This window comes from Triturus cristatus, chromosome 3_2, assembly GCF_964204655.1.
Source record: "Triturus cristatus chromosome 3_2, aTriCri1.1, whole genome shotgun sequence".
Taxonomy (NCBI): Eukaryota; Metazoa; Chordata; class Amphibia; order Caudata; family Salamandridae; genus Triturus; species Triturus cristatus.
In genome coordinates, this window is record NC_140584.1 from 225,468,143 (window position 1) to 225,491,151 (window position 23,009).

Consider the following 23,009-nt stretch of genomic DNA (forward strand, 5'->3'; position numbering starts at 1 on the left):
TCACACTGCCTATATGGAGGGAGACCTCAGGTGTCACTTGGAGATGATGGGATTGCCTCAGTGTGTCTGTATGACCTCTCCAACCAGATGCACCACTTCTGGAACAAGGCAAAAAGAAACCTAGAGGCCAGTCAAGAAGTCATGAAACTCTGGTATGACCAGAAGGCCACTCTGGTGGAGTTTCAACCTGGCCATAAAGTGTGGGTCATGGAGCCAGTAGAGCCCAGGGCTCTCCATTACTGCTGAACTGGCCCAAAACGAAGTCAAGGAGCATAACCGACTTAAGCCTCACTTTGAAAGGCCTAAGTGAGCATGCTCCTTGTGACAGATGTGGGTATAGAAGAGGAGAGTGAACCTCTCCCTGACCTCCTCTCTTTACCGGAACACAATGGGTCAGTGGAGGATGTCAACCTGTCTTCCACCCTGATCCCATAATAACAGGGTGACTGTTACCAGTTGCTGGGACAGTTTTCCTCACTGTTCTCACTCACACCTGGGCTTGCACATCTGTGCATCCATGATATTGAAATGGGAGACAGCCTCCTGTGAAAAACAAAATTTACAGGGTGTCAGGCAGAATGAGAGCCATCCTCAAGGAGGACGTTAAAGGTTGCCCCACTGGGCACAACACCAGATCTCTGGTTCTGTGTAGACAGCAGAGGACTCAACTCAGTTACCAGGACTGATGTGCACACCATCCCCCCGAGCAAATGAGCTAATTGACAAACTGGGAACTGCCAAGTGCACTTCACGCTGACTGTTTCGGGTGATGCCCTTTGGACTGAAAAATGCAGCTGCTACTTTCTAAAGTTTGGTAAACAGGGTCCTGGCTGCTCAGGAGGCCTTTTGTGCTGCCTATCTAGATGACATTGCTGTCAATAGGTCAAAATGGGAGGAACACCTGAACCTGGCCAGTAAATGCCAGATTGGGCAGGTTATTGGTGTACCTTGGACACCTGGTAGGTGGGTACAAGGTACAGCCCCTCCAGGCCAAGATTGAGACTATCATGACCTGGAAACTACCTAAAACCCAAACGGAAATTAGAGCCTTCCTAGGCCTCACAGGTTACTACAGGAGCTTTGTTAAGGGTAATAGCACCATTGTTGCCCCTTAACTGAGCTGACTTCCAAGAAGCAGTCCAGATTGATGATCTGCACAGAGGCTTGTGAGAATGCCTTGACTCCCTCAAAGATGCCATGTGCACAGCACCTGTACTCAAGGCACCTAACTTCTTCAATTTTTTGTGCAAACGGATGCTTCAGAACATGGCGTAGGGGCAGTCTTAGCACAGCTAAATGAAGAGGGCTTAGACCAACCAATGGTCCTCCTTAGTAGGATTCTCATTTCCACAGGAGCAGAGGTGGATTGCAATGGAAAGAGAAGCTTTTACTGTTATCTGGGAACTGAAAAAGTTGAGACCATAACTGTTTGGGACTAGCTTCCTGATTCAGAGAGACCACATATCCCTCAGATGGCTCATGCAGTAGAGAGGCGAAAATCCCAATTTCTTGATGAGGTCCATCTCCCTACAACGAGTAGACTTTATGGTGAAACACCGTCTGAAGTCAGACCACTCCAATGCTGATGGTCTCTCCAGGTTTTTCTACCTCCATGAAGAGAACTCCCAAGGGGATGAGCAGCTCTCCAAACTTTCAGCGTGGGGAGGACACTTGTTAGACCTGACAGCTTTAGGGTCATCTTCCCCCCAAATTTTTGCCTGCCTCCTTCAATTTTCTGAACTCGCTTTTGCTGGCTTTAGGACAGGGCAGACTCACAGATTGCAGACTCCAGGAGTAGGATCAGGATGGATCCAAGTCTTTTATGACACTGAGACTTTCACATCAGGACTCAGAAGGCAAGTCATCAGGCGTTGGAGTCCCTCTTGGTTCAAGTGATGCACGTCTAGTCCTTCTCACCTAGGCAGGGGAACACCAGGAAGCAGGGCAGCACAGCAAAGCAGAAAGTTAGCAAATCAGCAGTCCAGCAGAGTGAAAGTCCTTCAGCAGCACAGCTCTCCTTCTTCCTGGAAGAGTAGCCACAAGTCCAGAAGTGTGCTGAAGTGGTGGTGTCAGAGGTTACAAACATATACCCAGGTGTGCCTTTGAAGTGTGGGAGACTTCAAAGAAGGTCTTTGAAGTGCACAGAGGTTCTCTCTTCCTGCCCTGGCTCCAGACTCACTACAGGGGTGTGCAACCCTTCGTGTGGGGACAAGACACATCGTATCCAGGTGTGAGTGTAAGGCTGTGCCCAGTTCCTCTCTCCCATCCTGCCCAGGATGGCCCATAAGGATGTGGATGGCCCATGAAGTCACACCTAAGCTCCCTTTGTGTGTGGCTGTCTAGAGGGAATGCACAAAGTTCAGCTGCTACCCTCCATAGACAAGTATCTGGAGACAGTCAGCAGGCACAAAATGGCTAAAGAATGAAAATGGCGACTTTCTAAAAGTAGCATTTTCAAAACTTCAGTTTAAAATCCAACTTCACCATAAGTTGTGATTTCAAATTGCATGTCCAGAGACACCAAACTTGAAAAGTCCATCTCTTCTCAATTGGGAATTACACTTAAGAGCTGTAATTGGGTAATCCCAATGTCATTCTATGGGAAAGATAGGCCTTGCAGTAGTGAAAAATACATTTCAGTGCTTTTCACTACCAGGGCATTTAAAACCTAAAAGTGCATGTCCTGCCTGTTAAATACATTGCAACCTGCCCCCTGGGTTACCCAGAGCCTACCTTACGGGTGACTTAAATGTATGAAAAGGGAAGGTTTAAGCCTGGCAGGAGGTTTATCTTACCAGGTCGAAATGACAGTGTAAACTGCACGACCAGGCTCATCAATGACAGGCCTAAACCAAGCTAGAGGGCTACTTAAGTTGGTGGCACAATTAGTGCGGCAGGCCCCCTAGGAGCATTTAATTTACAGACCCTGGGACACATGGAGTGAACTTTACTAGTGATGTATACGTAAATTAAATATGCCCATTGAGGATGATCCAATATCACCATGGTTAGGGGAGAGAGCACAAGCACTTTAGCACTGCAAACTTTGCCAACTGATCTCTGACACAAAAATTCTGAATCTGGAACCTGGGAGGGTATGGATGAAAAGGAAACACAAACTGAAATTCAAAAAATGTGGTGTACCGAATAACTTGCCCGTGCGGTCTACATAGGAGTGACTTCTGGAAAAATAAAGACAAGCATATGTGAACATCACAGCAACATCCAGAGCAGAGGCAACACCATAAAAACTTACTGAACATTTCTTCAGAGAAAGTCACACAACCAATGACATCAATTGGGTCATTATAGAGCCAATGGAGAGCAATGCAGGCAATACAGAGAGATTACGTTTGAATAAGAACAGAGCTGGATATGCCAATTGTCAACACAAAAGACGAGGCTAAATGACAATATCCCTTACAATTCCATAGAACTATGATAGGACCTAGTCACCAGTTCCATTGGCTACCAAAATATATCTAGTAACATTTGTGTATGGCACAACTAGTATGAATTTCAAGATAATTGCTATTCTCAATGCACTTATAACACTAAGGTAATGATACACCACTTAATACCAACATTTATGTAGCTCTGTCGATGTACACTTTAAGCATGAACTTTTTTGTGCAATGCATTTTCCACACATCTGACTGTCAATAAGAATGCAAATATTTACTTAATGCAAGAAGATGCTTACATTCTGCATTACTAATATAACATAATTGAACTCACTACATGAAATTCATTGTGGTCGGAAAGTGAGAAAGTCAATTAGATCTTTCTCGAAGGAACGCAGATTATCCAGTATGTTGGGAGCAGAGTGCATTGTTTAAACACATTGCTAGTGCCATGCTTCACATACCCAATGACTACCATATAACTAAGTTATTTTTTGTATTTATGATTACCACAGAAACTCAAGAAAAGTGACAAAAAATCGTAAGTTATGAACTTTCATATAAATACTGCATGCCTTAGAGCGCATATGTCACTGGTTCTGAAGAAAATCACATATGACCTACTGTCATTCAAACTTAAAATGAATCAAACATGTACACCTGGGATGTGAGAGATCATCACCATCTCAGAGAATGTCCACCACTGTTTATATACCTTGCCCTAGTTTGCCATCATTAAATGACCTTCATTGGTGGGTAACCTAGGGGCAATTTCAAAGCACTTCTCCACATTGAGGCTCACAAAACCTGCTCTATTGTAATCAGGCATCGCAGCACACTCAGATGCACTAGGCATCTCAGGTGGGAAACCTAAGATGAAGCATGCCACTTACTAGCGTTAGTGGTTGAGGGAGTTTTAAAAAACCTAAAAGTTTTCTCCACACACAGATGTGAGAAGGGCATCTAAAACAAGTAAGTAAAAAGCTTGTCGAGCTTGCAAATGACTGGAGGCGACATGGTGCTAGCATCCAAAAGAGAGCCAACAAAAACAGAGGCCTATGTGGGAGATAGTGAGAAGAGCCAGGTTTTTAGTATTTTACGGAACTTTCGCAAATTTGACTGGGATCTTAGTTGAATTGGCAGGGAATTCCAAACTTTAGAGGCAGAATAAGAGAAACTCACACCATTCCATTGGACTTTATTGATTCTGGGGATGGCCACCAGCTTAGCTAAGCTGTACCGAAGGGGACTTGCTAACAGAAGATATTTTGGAATTATTCAAGGGCGGTCTTATGAGAGCTTTATGGACCAAGCAAAATGCTTTGAGTTTAATCCTCTCAGAGACTGGTAGCCTTTGGAGGCTAAAGATGGTGGACTGAATTTTAGTATTTTCATGAGCCGATGGCTACTGCATTTTGAAGGGATTGAAGTTTTTTCAGCATGCGCTGCTGGATGCCAACGTACAATGATTTGCAATAGTCTATCCTTGAGATAACGAGTGGAACAATTAAAATTTTTCACAAATCTGGAGAGATAAAGGTAAATATCTTTTTTCAGGATTCTGAGCAGAAAGAAACAGGAGGATGTATACTGATTGACTTGACCAAAAAAGCAGAGTTTTCCATCAAACAGAACTCCTAGATGTTTCACTTTCTGCACTGGTAGAGGGAGAATACCCAGGCTGGGAGGCCACCCGTGTTGTGTAGTTCATAGTAATCCCCAGGACCTGTGCATTTTGGATGACCTAAACTGAGGGCTTGGTGTCCCAACTGTGTCCTGACACCCCCACAGGATATGTCAGCCATTAGACCATCTAGCTCTACAGTGCCACTACCAACCCCCTGTATCTTGCAGTGGTGTAGGTAGTTTCTGGCAGCCACTGAACATGACAACCCTGATTCCTCAGGGATCATGGAAAACAGTACAGTACTTTCCGCTCAGTCACTTGTGCTCTCTTAGTCTCAGAAAATACGCAGGTTGGCGATTGGGACTTTTTAATAAGTATTTATTGGTCAAGCGTCAGTCTTGTGTAAAATAAATTTGCTGCGACAATCAGAGGACAGAAACATACGAAAGAGATTTGAATACCTACATAGTAACTAGTAGATACATTTCATCAATAGTGCTAATAAGATGAATATAAGTAGTTCAGATAAAAACAGTAGCACTTGCATATTCCTGAAACGCCATCCCTAAGTAATTTACCTAAATGTATCTAGCCTAGATCTGCATGTGTAGCATGTTTGTGCGTATATGTAACCAAGAATCCCCTAGAGAAGAAAAATCCTCCTCACCTGATGGTAGAGAATGAAGGACCCTGTCTCTGCTTCGAGGATGACACCCCGCAAGGTATGTCAGACCCCTGCGTGTCGAAGATTCAGCATGCAGGACCCCGTGTCAGCTTGGATGAATTCTCCTCTCACTTGAAGGGGGAGTGAGGGTCTTATATACTAGTGTGATCACAACAGGGTTTCTTCTAGAATTGATATGTTTTGAAAACAATCATAAATGTTTTGAAAACAATCATAAATGTATTTCCAAACAAATCTGATCATGCACAGCGGGCTATTGGCCAATGATGAAAAAAGTGGTGACCCCTATACAGAATAATTATGTAGTGCCTATGGATATGTTTGTGTGAGTCAGGTACAGAGATTATGATGAACTCCTAGGAGCCTGGTGTCAAAGAGACAGGAGTAAGCTAATAGGTAAAAGATCACCTGTTCATAACCGTTATTGTTGTGTGGATGGGACAATGGATGCAAAGAGGGTATACATGACAGGACTAGCCTAAAGTAATGACACCAGGAGGTGTTCCTAAAAGTAGTGTTATTTCCAAATAGTGCACCTCAGTCTTGTTTGAGTTAAACTTAAGACAGTTCAACTCACTATTTGTGCCAAGCAGTTATTTAACTAAAATTGGTTATGGATCATGGTAGTGAGTTAGTTTTTCATTGATTGTTGCATTTAGTAAGAGTGTACGAGAGCTCTTCTCACTCTCTATTCATGTTACCTCGCGCACAAATTCTTTACACATTGCCTCTAAGTTATACCTGACTGCTCTGTGTCAAGCTACCAGAGGGTGAGCAAAGGTTAATTTAGGGTAGGATTGTGGTTGCTACCAGACTTGGACTCATACCCTAGTCAATCAACAACCCAATTTCTAACAGGAATGATTTTTATACGTGGGTGGAAGCCTATGAGGTAGCCATGCATATGCATAGGGTGCCAGAGGAGCATTGGGGGCTAGTCTATGGAAGCAGAAGTCCCCGTTTGGTAGGGATACCTTACAGTCCCTTGGGGTAGCTGACCAGATGGCCTTTGCTCAGATGAAAGCCAACCTTATCACCAAGCTTGGTCTTACCCTAGAAAAGTATTAGGTTAGATTCCAGGACATTCATAAACTGTCCAACCAATCTTGGGTAGATTTTGTGAATTACTCCAACAAACCACTAGATAGCTGGGTGAAAGCCAGCATTGTGAGTGTTGTTGATGGTTAGTTTAGCCTGATCTTCAGGCAGCACTACTCAATGCCTGTTGTGCAGAATTGCAATATTTGACATGACACCTTTGGTTGGTTGTTCCTCAAACATTTTGCCTTTACCTTTCCTGTTTTGATAAATTTGTTTTTGTTAGCTTTAGGGCTTGGTGAACTTTACCATTGCTAACCAATACAAAAGTGCATGTGTACTCTCCCTAAAGCATGGTACAATTGGTTTACGCCTGATTGGCACATTTTATCTACTTGCAATTCCCTAGCAAATTGGTACTACCTATACACAGGGCCTCTAAGTTAAATGCCAACAGTGGGCCTACGTTGTATGACGTTACAACGCGAACCATTGCAACGCATGCCTTTACAATGCATCCATTACAACGTGAATGCCATTACCACGCATCACCTTTCCCACGAACATGTCTTTACCATGCATAACTAAACAAAGAATTTCGTTGTAAAACCATGCATGATAAGGGCATATTCATGCTAAGGGTTATCTCAGACCCCTGTCCCAATTCCTATAACTGCTCCTTTGCGCCCAACCCATATTTTTTTAAAAATACCCCTTGCCTGTACCCCTACGTGACCCCCTCCCCCGGCCCCTAATCCTTCTACAAAAAATACCCCCGCCCTGAAACCTAAAAATGTTGTCATGCGCGATTCCCTCACCCCCAAACCCTTCCAACAAATACCCCTCCTCTGAACCCTAAAAATTTACCCCTGCGTGACACAACCCCAAACTAAAATCCACAATACCTCTCCTTGACGTCTCTCCAAGCTCTTCCGGAGTGCAGTGCATGTCGTAAGAAGGAGCGGAATGGTCTTTCCATTTCCACTAACGATGCAGATAGCCTCCAAAACTTTTACCAATAAATGTTTTGTGTCTGTTTATGTGACGGAAAGAGGCAACATGCTCATGTGTAGAAGGGATCGTTTAAACATGTAGCAGATAAAAAACACCGAGAATGCTGGTGAGCTGCGTTGTTTAATGGAATTTGATCTGTTCATAGTGAATGAAATTGCGCATGTTTTGGCAGAAATATTTGGTGCTGGTAGGCACGTTTACTCAGTATCCTGGACCACTATTCATTGGTTAAATGTCAGGGGTGCACTCGACATCCGAATTCTGTAATTTCGTCCTGAATAGAACTGATATGTAGCTTCAACACACATACCTTTACTACGTATCTCGTTGTAAAGGTATGCGCGGTAAAGGCTATTCGTGGTAACCAAGCATGCGTTGTAATGCATGCGTGGTTAAGGGTATGCGTGGAAACAGCTGCGTTGAAGTGGCTGGTTCCCGTAGGCCTGCAGCACTCATTGTGCCACCCAATACAGTAGCCTTTTAGAACATGTCTCAGACCCACTACTACAGCTTGTAGTACAGTTTCAAACTGCCATTTAGACCTGGCAAGCTAATCATTTTGCCAGTCCTAAACCTTCCTTTTAAATTCATTAGCCTCATTAAGGTAGGCTCTAACGTTTCACAGGGCAGGGGGCATTGAATTTAAAAAAAAGTAGGACATGTGGGTTTCAGTTTTACACCTCCTGGTAGTGAAAAACTACATAAGTTGTTTTTCACTGTTGCAAGGCCTATCTCTCTCATAGGATGGCAGTGGGCTACCTAATTACGCTCAATAAGTGATAGGTTTGGGAGCAGATAGGACAACGAAGGTTACACTCAAATGAATTGTAATTTAAAAGCCTATTTAATGATACAGTCAGATTGTCATAACCATGAAAATGCCACTTTTAGCAAGTTGGCATTTTCTTTTCCTAATCACTTGGTGCCTGCTGCCACTGTCCTGGGTCACATGACTAAGTGTAGTTGACAGTTGGCCTTTCTGTATTTCCTCCAGACAGTGAGACAAAGGGGGACAAGGATGTTGGCAGGGCAGGCCATCATGACAAGATGGTTAGGGGGGGGAGCAATTTGCTGCCTCTATTACATTTCAAAGGGCTACCCCAGCATACACACTAAGGGACTTGACACCAGCCTATTGTGACGCCAGACCTCTCGGAGCCTGAGCAAGGGAAGGAAGTTTCCAGAACCAGCTGTGGCAGTGTTATTAGTGTTCTTCCACATTTCAAAAGCTGGCACCTGTGGAGGACTCAGAAGCAGGACTATGCTTCTGACCTGCTACAAGTACCACTGCCCTGGTGCGCTCCTGCCTGAGGAAGGCAGACTGGACCTGCTCCTTGAACCCAGAATCACCATAGTAACTCCAAGGGCTTGATAACTGGACTCCTGTTCTGCGCTACAAGCAAATAACAAGCTCCAGTGACTTCTCCGCATCTGCCCAGACTTATCTGGACCTGCCTGTACCCTGTTAATGGTCACTGCTGGAGTGAGTCTTGATCCCCAATATGTCCCCCAGATTCAAGACCTTTGGCTGGCTTTAGAGTGTACTCCTCCCAATAGGTTTCATTAGGACCGATGCAGCATGACACATCTCAATACAGGACCTCCCATCAGAGAACCTTGCATCTCTTTATGGTTTGCCCCTTCTGAAACGATGCAGCGTGATACATCTCGATGCAGGACCTGGAATAGCAGCCCCTCACAGCTTCTGATTGCATGCCTCATCAAAACCAATGCAACATGACACAACTCAATACAGCACCTCACAGCTCCCAATCAGCCTTTCCATTCGAACTGACATAAAGTAACACTGTGCGACTCAGGACCTTGTAACCAAATACACTGTAAATTGGGCCGAACTCGGCACTTTGATCTTGTTGGAGCTACTTTTATCTAAGACGTTGAAATTGCATGTCTCCAGTGTGCTGCATATATACCTTACACATTTATCAAACCTGACTTCTTTTATTGCAAGCTACTAGAAGGTTAAGCAGAGATTAATTTAGTAACTTTTGTGGTTCATCGTGACAAGGATTGTGGTTGTTTCCTGAGTGGGCTTCTGTCCCTCTCATCCAATAGCCCAATTTCTTGCAATCACTCTGGCAAATACTGCCATGAGAATCTGCTGTCCCACATAGGTGGCTCTTGTGAAATGTTTATGCACCTCCACAGTGCTCTGATTTCCTTCCTTTATTTCTCTGAGAGGCCCGAAATAAAAAAATTAGCAGGATGTGCCAAAATCCAAGAGGCTCCCGTGGGATTGCTAGTCATCACCTACTACTGCTGGCATGGTGCCTTGCTGCTCCAGCGTCTATAATCACCTTGACAATCTCAGCTTTGGTGAAGGAGGTCTGAATACATTAAACTGCCAAGAGGGGGAATTTTTGCCAATGTGAAACCTGAGGACACCGGTTTCACTTTCCTTGTGTGTGTACTTTGGTTTTACTCAGGGCAAATCTGTGTGAGACTCAACCCATTGATTGTGCACATCAATACCTTAATGAAGATAAACACCCGTCCAATCAATGGATGACAGGAGAACATCACAGTCTCCTTAGCACCAACAATGAGAAAAACATGAACCAAAAGCAATGTTTAATTATGAGCAAAAGCAAATGGGGCAGATTTTGACAAATCACACCTTTGCAACCACCAGTGAAGGCTGTGTAATCCGATCGATGCCACTATTTACAAGAAAAATGTTTTGCGCGTTTGTTTGAACCATCATAGGGGCATATCAACAACAACCGGCGATAATTATCTCTAAGCGCACTTAGTGCTAGGATAATTATCGCCGGCTAGCGTGAATTTTTATCGTTGAGATAGCGTGCTATTAGCAACGCTTATCTCAATAGCGATAAAAATCCTCACGCTAACAGGCTAACGTGAAAGTATCGCTGGAAACCCAGTGATAATATCACGTTACCTTGTTGATAGGGACAGGCAAACTTAGCCATGATATCCTTCTACCATAGGATATCATGGCTAAGTCAGAAAAATACCAGACGTAAAAAAGCAGCGTTAACTGCGGTTAGCGCTGCTTTTTTGGTCTCTAACAGGGTTAGCGACATTCTTGATAATAGGAGAAATGTCGCTTAGCGACATTTCTCCTTATTATTTTACTCTGGAACGCCCCCTTTGCATCTCATTAGAGATGCAAGGGGAAGCGTAGAGTAAAAGGGTGCTAACATGCAAATTTGCCTGTTAGCACCCTGTTGTTGATAGGGCGCTAGTTTTATCTCTCCTTTTTTGGCTTTTAACCCCTTCGGTGCTCATGACGGAATGGTTCCGTCATGACCCACGGTTGAGCTGTGCTCATGACGGAACCATTCCGTCATGAGCACACCCGCGCAAGATTCCGTCAGCACAGCGGCGGAATCTGCGCAGCATCGAAGGGGTTAAAGCCAAAAAAGCAGAGATAAAGCCCTTGTTGATATGCCCCATAGTTTTTAGACTACTGTTTGCATTTTCAGTAAAACAACAATTTAGCATTAATACCTAATTCGATGTATGTGTAAGAGATAACTGTTTATCTTCAAATTACCTTTAACTTGCAGAGTCCGTTTAAGTGAGGGTCGCACACCTGACAAATCGCATCGTAGATGGTCAGTGTTTTATCATTGCTGTATAAAAAGCCATCATTGCTAACCTAAAAGATAAAAACATCTTTCTAAGTAATAATGTTGCCATCCTAAGAGCCCGTTCGTTTAAAAATATATATTCCAATGCCCCCTAACCCAGACATTAATCAACAGTATGACTCAAATGCAATTCTCCAGAAAGTTTCATATGGAAAACCGAAATCCTAAAAACACAATTACATTTTTCAGTTTGCTTACCAATGCCCTTGTATGTATTGAAGCTTTCCTGATTGTTGTTTTTGATAACAAAGACAGTTTTTGCTTTTATAATTTCCTATTTTCATCAATAGCCTGAAGGTAGCTAAGTAATGGGCCTCAGGAGGACTATGCAGGCACGTTCTGTGTAGCAGATTTGGTTCTGAAAGAAGGGTGAATCTGAATGATTTTAGAAAGCGAGCCCATAGAACTCTATGAAGGTGAGCATTTTTTTGGGTGGGTGAGTAATTTATTCAGGGTGGGGCATCACATCGATGTCTAACAGACACATTTCACTCTTTTGTATGGTGAAGAGGACTCCAAGATGTGTGACACCTTCAAATGATGATAAGGTGAGCGGTGTGCAGTTTTCTGTCAGTAATATTTAAAAATTGTCAACAGCCTAACTATTTGTTGGCAATGATTTTAACAGTGCATGATGATGGGAACTCATACTGCACCCGGCAGCTCCTCCTTGTACACCTGCTTCATATGCTTTCAAACAGCTTTTGGTCATATCAACAGAAATTTCTCATTCGGACAGCTGCACAAACAAGGAATTCCCCAATTATTACTAAGGGTGGTACAAGAAGTTACTAAGCCTCCTTGACTTCCCTCATATTGTATTGACACTGCTCAGATGTCTAATTTCAGCAATATATATATGCGAATATATCGAAATATCATCATCATTTCTTTCCCCTTTGTTTTATGACATATTTAATAAGAACCAGACTCTTTTGTCCTTTAACCCCTTCTGTGCCCATGACGAGCTGGACTCGTCAAGGGCCGCGGTTGCGCTGTGCCCATGACGAGTCCAGCTCGTCATGAACCCCGCCCGCTAATGGAACGCCCGGCACAGGGCGGGGAAAGGGCGTGGCACACAAGGGGTTAAGCATAAATAGTTTTCAATGTGCTTTCTTTTTCAATTTCAATGTAACTATGTATCTTCATCATGCTTTATTTCCTCTTCCTCACTTATGAAATTTTGTATTGAACATTTGTATGAAGTATTGTTGTTTTGATTGCTATTCTTAAATAAACTTACCTTTGAACTTTTTAAGAAAAAGGGTGGACAACACTGCAATTGTATCATGGGACTGGAGTTTGCATCAAATTAGGAAAAGTCAATCACATCACATATCCAATCAGTACAAATCAGGGCCTAAGTCAGGATTGTAAATTGGCAACCACACTCTCTAATCTGTATGACAAACCTTGTATCAGCTCTCTCTAATAACAGGTGTTGTCCCCCCAAGCTAGGAAGAATGCCTGTGCTAGCCTTGTCTGCTAAGGGCTTTGGAGACTTACTGTGGCGGCAATGTTTTGTTATCCAATATTTCACAAACAAACATTGAAATATTTTGCATAAGAGTAAAATGATTGGCACAAGGGTATCTTCCATCCTCAAGGCCACAAGATATATATCTTGAAAATTGGTTTTATGAGAGAGGAGGTCACTCTCTCAATCTTTCCACCCTAAAAACAAAAATCAATATAGCTCTCATCTTCACTACATCATTTATCAAGCAAACTTTCTGGTCCCTCTTATTCTCAAATTTTAGACATTATAAAAATCTAAATTCCCTCCAGCCCTGTTTCATGGAAATGAAGCCTTCCAGATAGGTTATCATACAGCCTTAGAGCCCGACGTAGTGGGCTCCACCAGCCATTAAAGGCCTGCTCCAGCATTGAACAAGGGAGTGGGCTTTAGTGGCCGATAGAGCCTGCTACGGAGGGCTCTAAGGCTGTTAGAACATTCCTCCACTAGAGGGCAGAATGTTCTAATTTATAAAACAAAGGCCTCACAGAGCCCGAGGGGGTTGAAATCCCTTAGGCTTCGTAAGGCCTTTGTTCACAGCAACAGCTGAGAACAAACATTGGAATGTTGATGCTCTGGGCTTCTACCAGCCATTAGAAGCCCAGAGCATTCCACTGACTTCAATCGAGCAATCAACATTCCAATGTTCTAATCCTTGTTAAATTTAGCCCAATTGAAACTCTTCAGGCTCCTGTTTTTACTTCCCTCTTTGCCTTCTCAGTACAGATCAGTTTAAAGTTGGCCTGAGAAGCCAATACCTGGCAGATGAATCAGCCCTAATCTGGGGATTGTTCTATGTACTAGGGATGGCACTTTAAAATCATTGTGATGTGAAGAGTTAAATAGGGAAACCACAGCTCCCACCAGTTTTGTCAGGTATTGAAAAAAGACCAAATCAGTTTACGGATAGTTCCAACTTGGGGTTAAGGCCCCCATAAAGTCACTTCATTACATTTTGAAAAGGGAGGTGAGACTCCTATCTATCAAACATGACTTATTATTGTTTAATAGTCGCAAGTTGTTAAACCTGGTTGGGAGCTCTTATACAAAACCTGGATTCCAATCCAGCCTAATCTTTGCATTAAGAAAGATTATATGAGACTGAGAACCATCCTGTTTGAGTTCAGTAAGCTGCTTAGAGCTGGAATTTCAATACTACTTAATCAAGCATTTTGTGTAATATTGCCATAAATGAAATGTCTTATTTTCTCTACACCATCTTCCCTGCCCAAAAAAGCAAAACAAGCAATTATTTTCAAACCAGCTTTGCTTAGGTTGAGTATGAGAATTTACAAAGAGGCTAGCAAAACAAGTTTTAACTGCAATGACGAAACGGCTTTTAAAGTTCATGTTAGCTACCAAAATGACTTGTCAATCACTTTGCTCAACTGGCCAAAGGGAATTGAGAGGCTTTCTGTTATCCCAATGTTGATGTATTGTGTAAAGAATGTATATAATAAGTGCTTCAAGCATGATTTCTAATTGAAGCCGGCTGGTTGTCCGATACTGTAAATTGTATTTGATCTTTTGTTGCTGCAGTGTTTTAAATGATATCTATTATCTTTTAATATTTAATTAATATTTCTTTCTTTTCTATGTTAATAATTTAATTTACCACGTAACAAACTTAGCATTATTAGTATAAAATGAATAGATTTCCTGTGGTATGTATTGCTTTCCCCAACTTTCTGTATATTCCTAGGTGTCTTTCACACGCCCTTTGAGTTTATAACCCAATGGGTAGGTGCCTCATGCATACAGCAAAACAAGTAATAGACATTCACAGGAACTTTATCCAAAGTATGTCAGTATCACTTTCCGACTAAACATCCAGATAATTTTTTGGAGTGTGAAAAAAAATCAGTTTTTGAATTTTTGACAAATCATTGACAAGTGGATGGCTTAATATCTCATCAAACTGGCATGTTAATTCTTGACCTCTTACCAGATAGTAACAGATGCATTGCATTCTTTGCTCCTACACAAGGCCTATTTTTGGAGGCGGCATGTAGTTCCATTCAGCTCATATTCCTAATCTGGATGCCTGTCACACAACTGACATTTTCTTATGGGTGATTGAATAAGTCATACTTTTTACACAGATTCACAACTGACGTTTTATGCACAAACTTTTCACTAAGGCAGTGTTTGAGCCTTTGTTGCAATACATGACATTGCTTGCTTTCGATTGAGGTGGTAAGTGAAACTTTTTACTTACAAATCTCTTACAAAATGTTGCATTAATACAACATTGTTGCCCTAAACATGAGCACTAACCTCATCCCCAACTTTTTATAAATGAATAACTGAGACATGGGACGCATTCCAGACCGACTATTTTGTTTTTTCAATTAAGTACATGATTGGTTTAGGTGCACAGATGACACAGAGTTCTGGCGTTCAATACTATTTTTGCTGAGAGTACTTTTTACTATTTTTCTCACAGCACCTGCTTAGATGTCTACAAATTGATTTTCCTGACTTTATGATGACCTGTTGAGGGCCTAATATACAAAGTGTTTTAACATACGCAAAACTTCAGGTTTGCTATTTTCTGAGAATTTGCAACTGCTAAAATATTTTTTGAAATCTAATAAATCCAATTAACCCAATTAATGATTCAGAAAATGTTGTTGAATCATTAAATGGATTGAGGAAACAATAAGGAATCTTTATTTGGAAATAATGTTTTAGGGCTTCACTCCAAATACCGATTTCTGATGTATGTATGTATGTTTTGCAACTGAAATCTGGTTGCAAAATAATAATATTTAACTCCCAAATCAAAGGAGGTGGCAACCCATTTGTAAAAAAGAAAGAGTTTCCCAAGAGACCCCTTCCACTTTGTATATGCTGGCAAAAACAATCTTCAAGGATTATGTGGGTCCATGTTTGCATACATTTAGATTTTAAAAAAATGCATCTTGTTTTCCTTTAAGCAAAACAGGCTGCATATGAAAAATACAAGTTTCCCTAATTTAAAACCTACCACACACATGGTGATCTACTGACCTCAATCACAGTGGGTTTCAATTTGGGACATACCTCAAGAATATTGATGATGTAGTCTGAATTACATCCCACTACATTTCTGTATTTTGTAAACCCACCTACTAGTAACTAGGTCAGTTAAAAAAATCAAATTTGTTGAAAGTTGATGTGCAATTTGCAACCAGTTTTTGCCTAATCCATTCTTTGTGCACGATGCCTGCAGTTACTTGCTAGCCGTCCGTCATCACAAATTGGCATGTGGTCTACTAAGCATCGTAGGATCTCAAGAGAGTAGCCTACATATGTCACTGGTAAGAATTTGTTGGACTGGCTCTTAAAATTGTATTCTAACTTTTTGCTCGCAACAGGCCTACAATATGTTTGTTCACTTTTCTTTTTTTATATATCAATATTTTAATTTTGCTTTACGTACAAACAACAAAAGGAGCAGAAACGTGCACCCAGAACAATAAAATATCCTGAGCTGTAGGGCAGCTGCACAGTGTCAGCATATACAAATTTTACAGACAGTGACAGTGACTTATCTATAGGATAAGTAGGTCCTCTCTATATACATTCTTTGGTACTCTGCACTATTAGTTTATTGGCAAGTGTTTGCTTAGATCTGGCCCTGATGAATGGCCGAGACAGCTCAGCTCAAATGATTGGGCAGAAACATGTTGGCAAGTTCAGTCAGTAGCACGTAATGGTCATAGTAACCACATAGGTCCTCTGACAACAACCTAGGATACCACCTTATTAAAGGATACTTTGTGGGCTATCCTAGGTTTTGTTTACACTTTGAACTGGATCCAAGTTTTATCCAGGGAAAATAAGTAATTTCTAAGAACTCCCTCAGGCCAGCACCATCACGAGTAGTCTGCCCTGGTAGTACCACCTTACCAGGGTGTGATGAGGTGGCAAATGATGAAGCATGTCAGATTACATGAGTGAGCCTACCTCATCCAATCCTTGAATTTGCCTAGTTTTACCTGTAGGGAGTGTTGCAGTAGGTGGTGCGACTGACTTTGGCTATAGGTGTCCTCGAAAATTGTTCCACACACCAGTAAAGGGAGTCACACCAGTTTTGTGTTTGACATTTGAAATACAGATAGCAGAACTATAAAGGACTGTGCTATCTTTGCTCTTTGAATACTAGAAAGCTGACTTTTTCAGAGCTGATACGGCATATAAGAATCCATAAAAATAGTACCCCCGTCGTTTTGCTTCATGTAATCATGATTGTTTCTGCGAATCAGCCTCTTAGTGTTCACTCCCTTGTGTGCCTGTACCTTCTGTCCATATTAAAAATGATGATTTCGTTTCATACATTACAGAATTGTGTGGAATGTCTGTTTAAGATGATGGTTGTCAGAGACTTCTGTGAAGAGGTTGAAGAAACGTCAGTCCTCTTCCTAGCTCAGAGCCTCAAACAGCCATTAGATCCTTTGAGAACCAGGAGACAAGCTACATATATGCACGCTTAATTATGTTTGGATACATTCCACTCTTAATTATCTTCACGACAGAATATTAAAATACTTTAAAGCTGCAAAATCTTACTTTCACACTCCATCTTGCAAATGGCAGGTTATCCGTCAGGAAACCACTTGGTTCAGCATCTGTCCCATTAGCAAATGGAAACGTGCAGTCAACAACTTCAGAAGTCAGATAAATTCCTGCAGATGTCTCTCTCTCTCTTGGCAGCCAGTCACGACCATCAAACTGTTCAAAATTAAAACGAAAGAAAAAGGCATATGAACAAGAATTGACGATCCTCATGCATGCCTTTACTACGTTCCAGAGAGAATGACGACAGACAAAATTACATTGCCCTGAGTTTCACAAGCTCATGTTCAAATGCACTAATTAATGTAAAAAATATCCATGGAATTTCTATCTAGTTCCTCCTCACATGTTTTTTTAGGACAATGCACATGAAGTAAAATTAATGTTGTTCCTTCTAATGCGATAAGCATTGCGATTTTTTTTTTTAAATTATGCAATTTGTTTGAAGGACAGAAAGGAACCAGAGACTGTAAGTGAGAAGAAAACCGATTTGTAGGCTGATTTGACAAAATATGTCCATACCGTTTGCCATAGTTAAACAATCAATTATCTTCTTCGTGTTCCGCCTCTTTCTTTATGAATCCATGGAATTTAAAGAAGCTTAGAAAAACATATTAATCAAAGACCATTTGCTATAATGACCTGTCAGAGGGAAGCATTTGATGTGGTCATGGTGCATGCATATTTTCCAAGAGGTCACAAAGACAAGAGAGGTATTTGCTAATGGTTCAGAAACGTGTGGCATCTGCTTGCACATTGCATCATGGGTCTGCTGCATAATGCAGCCAGCCACATCCATGACAAAACTTCCTGCTGGTTTCGACGAAAGTCTGTGAAACAATATCAATTGTGCAACAGTGCATGTTTTTAGATGTGGACTAAAGACAGATTTAGCTGGCTCGCCAGCCTCGTTTTCCCCCAAAACATTTAAAAGCATACATGCATATATAGAGTCTTTTAAACAACTTTCTTTCACCATTGGTCTGCTCATATATCTCTCAAAGTATGCTCCCTTCCATAACAGAATAAAGTATAAATCAATGGACCACCTCACTTCAGTCATTGGATGCCTTTACTTTGGGTGACTGAATTTTTCCCTGCTTATACATTTGGTCAATTTAAACCGTGGCCAACGCATTTGTGTGTAATTCCAATACTTACAATCAATCTCGTAAGCTCACACTGAAGATCGGGGAAATCTTTGAAACCCTGGCCAAACACTCTGATGCTGTCACATTCGTATACACGGATATCACACAAACCACTGTTCTCCAAATCTGTAATCTCTGGAGGGTATGCTAGAAGGAGAAACAATATGTATGAGAGTATGCCAGTTTCTAAATTAGGTACATTAATTCCTAAAACATCAATGGTTGGGCAAATTTACAAAAAATTATTAATTTCGAATAGAGACTTTTCACAAATACCATGACATTTCTGAATTAATACCAGCAGATCTTTGTAAAGTTTTCACGTAAAGGTGTTTGCTTCTTATTCTCAAACTGACTGAATTATCATCTCGTTTCATACTTGTTGTCTTTTCTTTTCTTTTAAAAACATGAAGGCTTGGTTAACCTTTCACAGTATTAAATACAGAGGTGCTTATTTATGGAAAGGGTTGTGACGCGCTTGCACCACGCAACGTTGCTAGTTCGACACATGTCCAAAATGTCATTTATGAAGCCACGCAAGGCCACCGTGGACATGAGGTGCTTCATAAATTTGGAGTAACGCAATGCAGCGCAAATCACTGCATTGCATTACTATGCCCTGGGAAGGCATTCCATGAGCGTTGCGTGGGTGTTCCCACGCAACTGCCATGTTTTTGACGCATTCCGGGACACACCAAAAGTGGTAGACTCGAGGAATACCCCAAAACGATACGCCTTCTCAGGGGAGGTGTAATCAGGAGAAATATCTTTATTTCTCCGTGTTACTTTCTCTTTCTATGTGTGCTGCATTCTGTATTCTTCAGCACACATAGAAAGAAGAATATGCTTCTTAGGACTGTTTTTGTTCAGAAAGGTCTTCCTTCCTGCAGAAAAACAATACTGCATGCAACACAGGCACCGTGGTGCAAGGGTGCCTGCGGTAGTGCTAAGCAGCCAAAAAGGCACCAGCGCAGAGACAAAGGCAGGAATTCACCATATTGTTTTGAATGCGGCGCAATCCTGCCCTGCATGACATTTTCATAAATATGCCCCAGAGACCAAATTGTATAAACCTTTCACTGGTACAGAAAACCTGCAAATTGTCTGCAAAGAAGTTTTGCTCAACTTTATTTTACATCAGCAATATTTTGAAAAGGGCAAACAGTAGAAAAATGGAGGACGTGTACTGTGAGCCATTTATACATCATAAAGTTCACATATTTCTGTTAACAATTTTGAATTTATGTTGAAGATTCATCAAACAAAATAATCCACTCCCTGAAGAATGTAATAAATGAGTAAAAAGGTTTTACTCTGTTTAATTTTCAGGGGAAACCGAAACATTACCGGAATTTGATTTACCCATGTTGTGCCTGACTGCAAACATCTGTTTTATCAAAATCCATTTCCCAACATGTGTATTTGTAAAGTGCACATTCACCCAGAAAGGTGCCTTGGTGCTGTATAACTGATGTGTAATGTTACCCAAGTCAATAGTAGTCATTTTATCAAACCTCAGAAGGATGAATGGTTGAGTGGGCCTGCCGGGATTTGAACCTTTGAACATGAGGTCAAACACAGATCCCATACAGAGAACGCATTAGTCCGCTAAGCCACCAGACCCATCTTTATCCCAGCCACTATTAGACAATTAGCAATTAGTGCAAATGGATTTGCCTAATAATTCAGATGAGCATTTGTGCACACAAAGCATGTGCAGGTAAACAGATATGAATAATGTGAGGGATAGGTGCGGAAATGTGGAGCAAATGTGGAAGGGTACAGGTGTGCATGTGCTTCCCCTTGGCTCCCGGGAAGGCTGAGCCACAGGGGATGCACATTCTTGGACTTCATGATGTCTATTGGTCAGCCAACCCTGACGGATGTGCAGGGGGCAGCTTTGATTTCTCTCAAAGGGTATCTGGAATATCATCCAAGATGGCTCCGCGCTGTTTCATGCATCGATTTGGAACACTGGAGATTTGGGGCCAGATGTACCATACATTTTTGCATGCACAAGCGGGTTTTAGACTGTTTGCGCATGCAAAGAACCTGTGGACCATGTACTACTCCTATTTTGCGAGTTGCTAATTAAATAGCGACTCACAAAATAGGGTTAGCAAATCGCTATTAGGAAGGGGCATTCCGAGGGTGTCCCTTCCTAATAGAGAGCCTGAACCCTATGTAAGAATATTTTGTGACCGCAATTGCGGTCGCAAAACACTCGCATTTTACCACCCTCTTCAAGAGAGTGGTAAACCATTTGCAAACGGGAAGAGGTCTCCATGGGACCCCTTCCCCTTTGTGAATAGGTGCGCAAACATTTTTTAAGAGCAGGCAGTGGTCCCACGGACCACTACCTGCCCTTAAAAAATGAAACAAAAATGTTTTTTTTTTATGCATCTCGCTTTCCTTTAAGGAAAACGGGTAGCATTTATAAAAAAATGCTGCTTTATTTAAAAGTAGTCCCAGACATGGAGGTCTGCTGATCCCAGCAGGCCACCATCCCTGCGAGGGCCAGCCATTCCCAATGGGGTCGTAAATTGCGACAACCTCAATATAATGCATCAGGCATGCAATTTGCAACCCCATTGGGAATTACAAACAGTGTCTCAGACACTGTTGTACATTGGCAATTGCGACTCACAAGTTGCGACTCGCAATTTGGCACAATTTCAGTGTTGTTGTGACCCAGAAGCAGTTATGCTTTCGGTCCACAAAGCTCCATGCTTCTTTAAAATTGTGGCTGGTGTTTGCAGCTGCACACTAGGACTTTGGAGCGTTTGCTGCATCATAACAGAGTCAACAACTGGATTTCTTTGAGAAGGGCTGAACCGGCAAGGGTTTTGGGAACATGGAGCTATGAACTGAAAATGGCTGACATGTTTTTCGCGGTGAGGCATAGGTTTATTTACTTGCTACGTGGAAGGGCAGGTTGCACTGTCTTCTTGTAAAGGATTTGGGCATGCACGTGCCCAGAATTTGGGATACAGCTAGAAATTAGCATAGATGAAGGATTTATATTACTTGCATTGCAAATTAACTGTAGCAGTTTTAGACTGGGCGGCATTCCACCGCAGGTGGAACTCAGTGGAAATGGGATGCAATTAAAAAGAAAAAAATGAAAACTTGCAGTTTCATTCTTTAACCCCTTCGGTGCTCATGAAGGAATGGTTTTGTCATGTGCACATGAGTACTCTTGCAGGGATTTTGCTCATGCACAGAACTATGCGCAGGAAACCAGGACCTCAGTGAATGGTGGTGTACCAAAAACTCACCTCAGTACCCAGAACCCCTATCCGACTAGCATCAGTGTCTCATTCGTTCTCCGTATCATCTTGAAGCTATCAATGATTAGACAACCCAGAACAAGCGACTTAGAGTACTCTCAGGAATGGTGGGAATCAGAAACACCTTTTATCCTCATATCAGTCCACAACAAGAGTAATCAGAGACACGATAAAGTTTAAAATGTTTATTTTTGACTACGTGCCCTAAGATGCTGTATTTTGGCTAACATAAGCAGACAAATGATTAAAAACAAAACCATCAGCATTGTTAAAATACCATAGAAAATGAAGGGAGAAATCATGTTATAAATGATAATGGAATAAAGCCACCCTCCCTTCACAAATAAGCTAGTATTATGAAACTAATAGAAGGTCTCTAGGTTTGACTGGAGAACTCCATACTGTAAATATAAGCTTAAGTGAATCACATCACAGGATCAGCTCTGCTCTGTGTCTGGAAAAGGTCTTCTCCAAAGTGTCTGAATCATGCATGCAAAATGCAATATTAAAGGCACCAGTGTTTCAGATATTTGCAGCTGTGTGCATGTTATGGCTAGAGCGTGGGCCGATCAACATGAATTCAAAAGCATACATTGTTATATGACCTTGACGGCTTCTGCACACAGTGCTCAGACTAAGGGCACGGTGCACGTCTAGGAATGTGAACAACAGACCGTTCTCATGTGAAGAAAAAGCAAGCAAGCAGTTTTTCTTATAATAATATAACAACAGCTACCTGCAGTGTCATGTGCAAAAGCAGCAAAAAGTGACAAGATGGCGTTTTACATCTTAGACGCTTATGCTAACATAGCAATGTATGTACATGGAACTCCGTCACCACTACACCCTCCATTGATCGGACCACGGACAAATATGGAAGCAGAGTAGGAACGCAGATTTCAAGTTCGATAGAGACAGAATCAAGTTCATGTATTGCCAATCCATATAATTGATAGTGACAGTTTGAAAAATCTGTCAGCAAAAAGGGAAGATGAAAAAAATATATAACGTCTCGCAAAGGCGTTACAGAGCCTAGTGTGGAGTAAAAACGAAAAATAAATAAATAAATCGGGCGTGCAATTTTGG

At 41.7% G+C, this 23,009-nt stretch overlaps 1 protein-coding gene across 1 annotated transcript in view; it reads right to left on the bottom strand.

Annotated features, from left to right (window-relative positions):
• The window catches only part of LOC146857060 (von Willebrand factor D and EGF domain-containing protein-like), a 1,714,722-nt gene that overhangs the window by 463,364 nt on the left and 1,228,349 nt on the right, over positions 1-23,009 (bottom strand). The window contains 3 exon segments of the mRNA XM_085647013.1: positions 11,310-11,414; positions 17,477-17,638; positions 18,644-18,780. Coding sequence (XP_085503139.1) covers positions 11,310-11,414; positions 17,477-17,638; positions 18,644-18,780 — 404 coding nt within the window.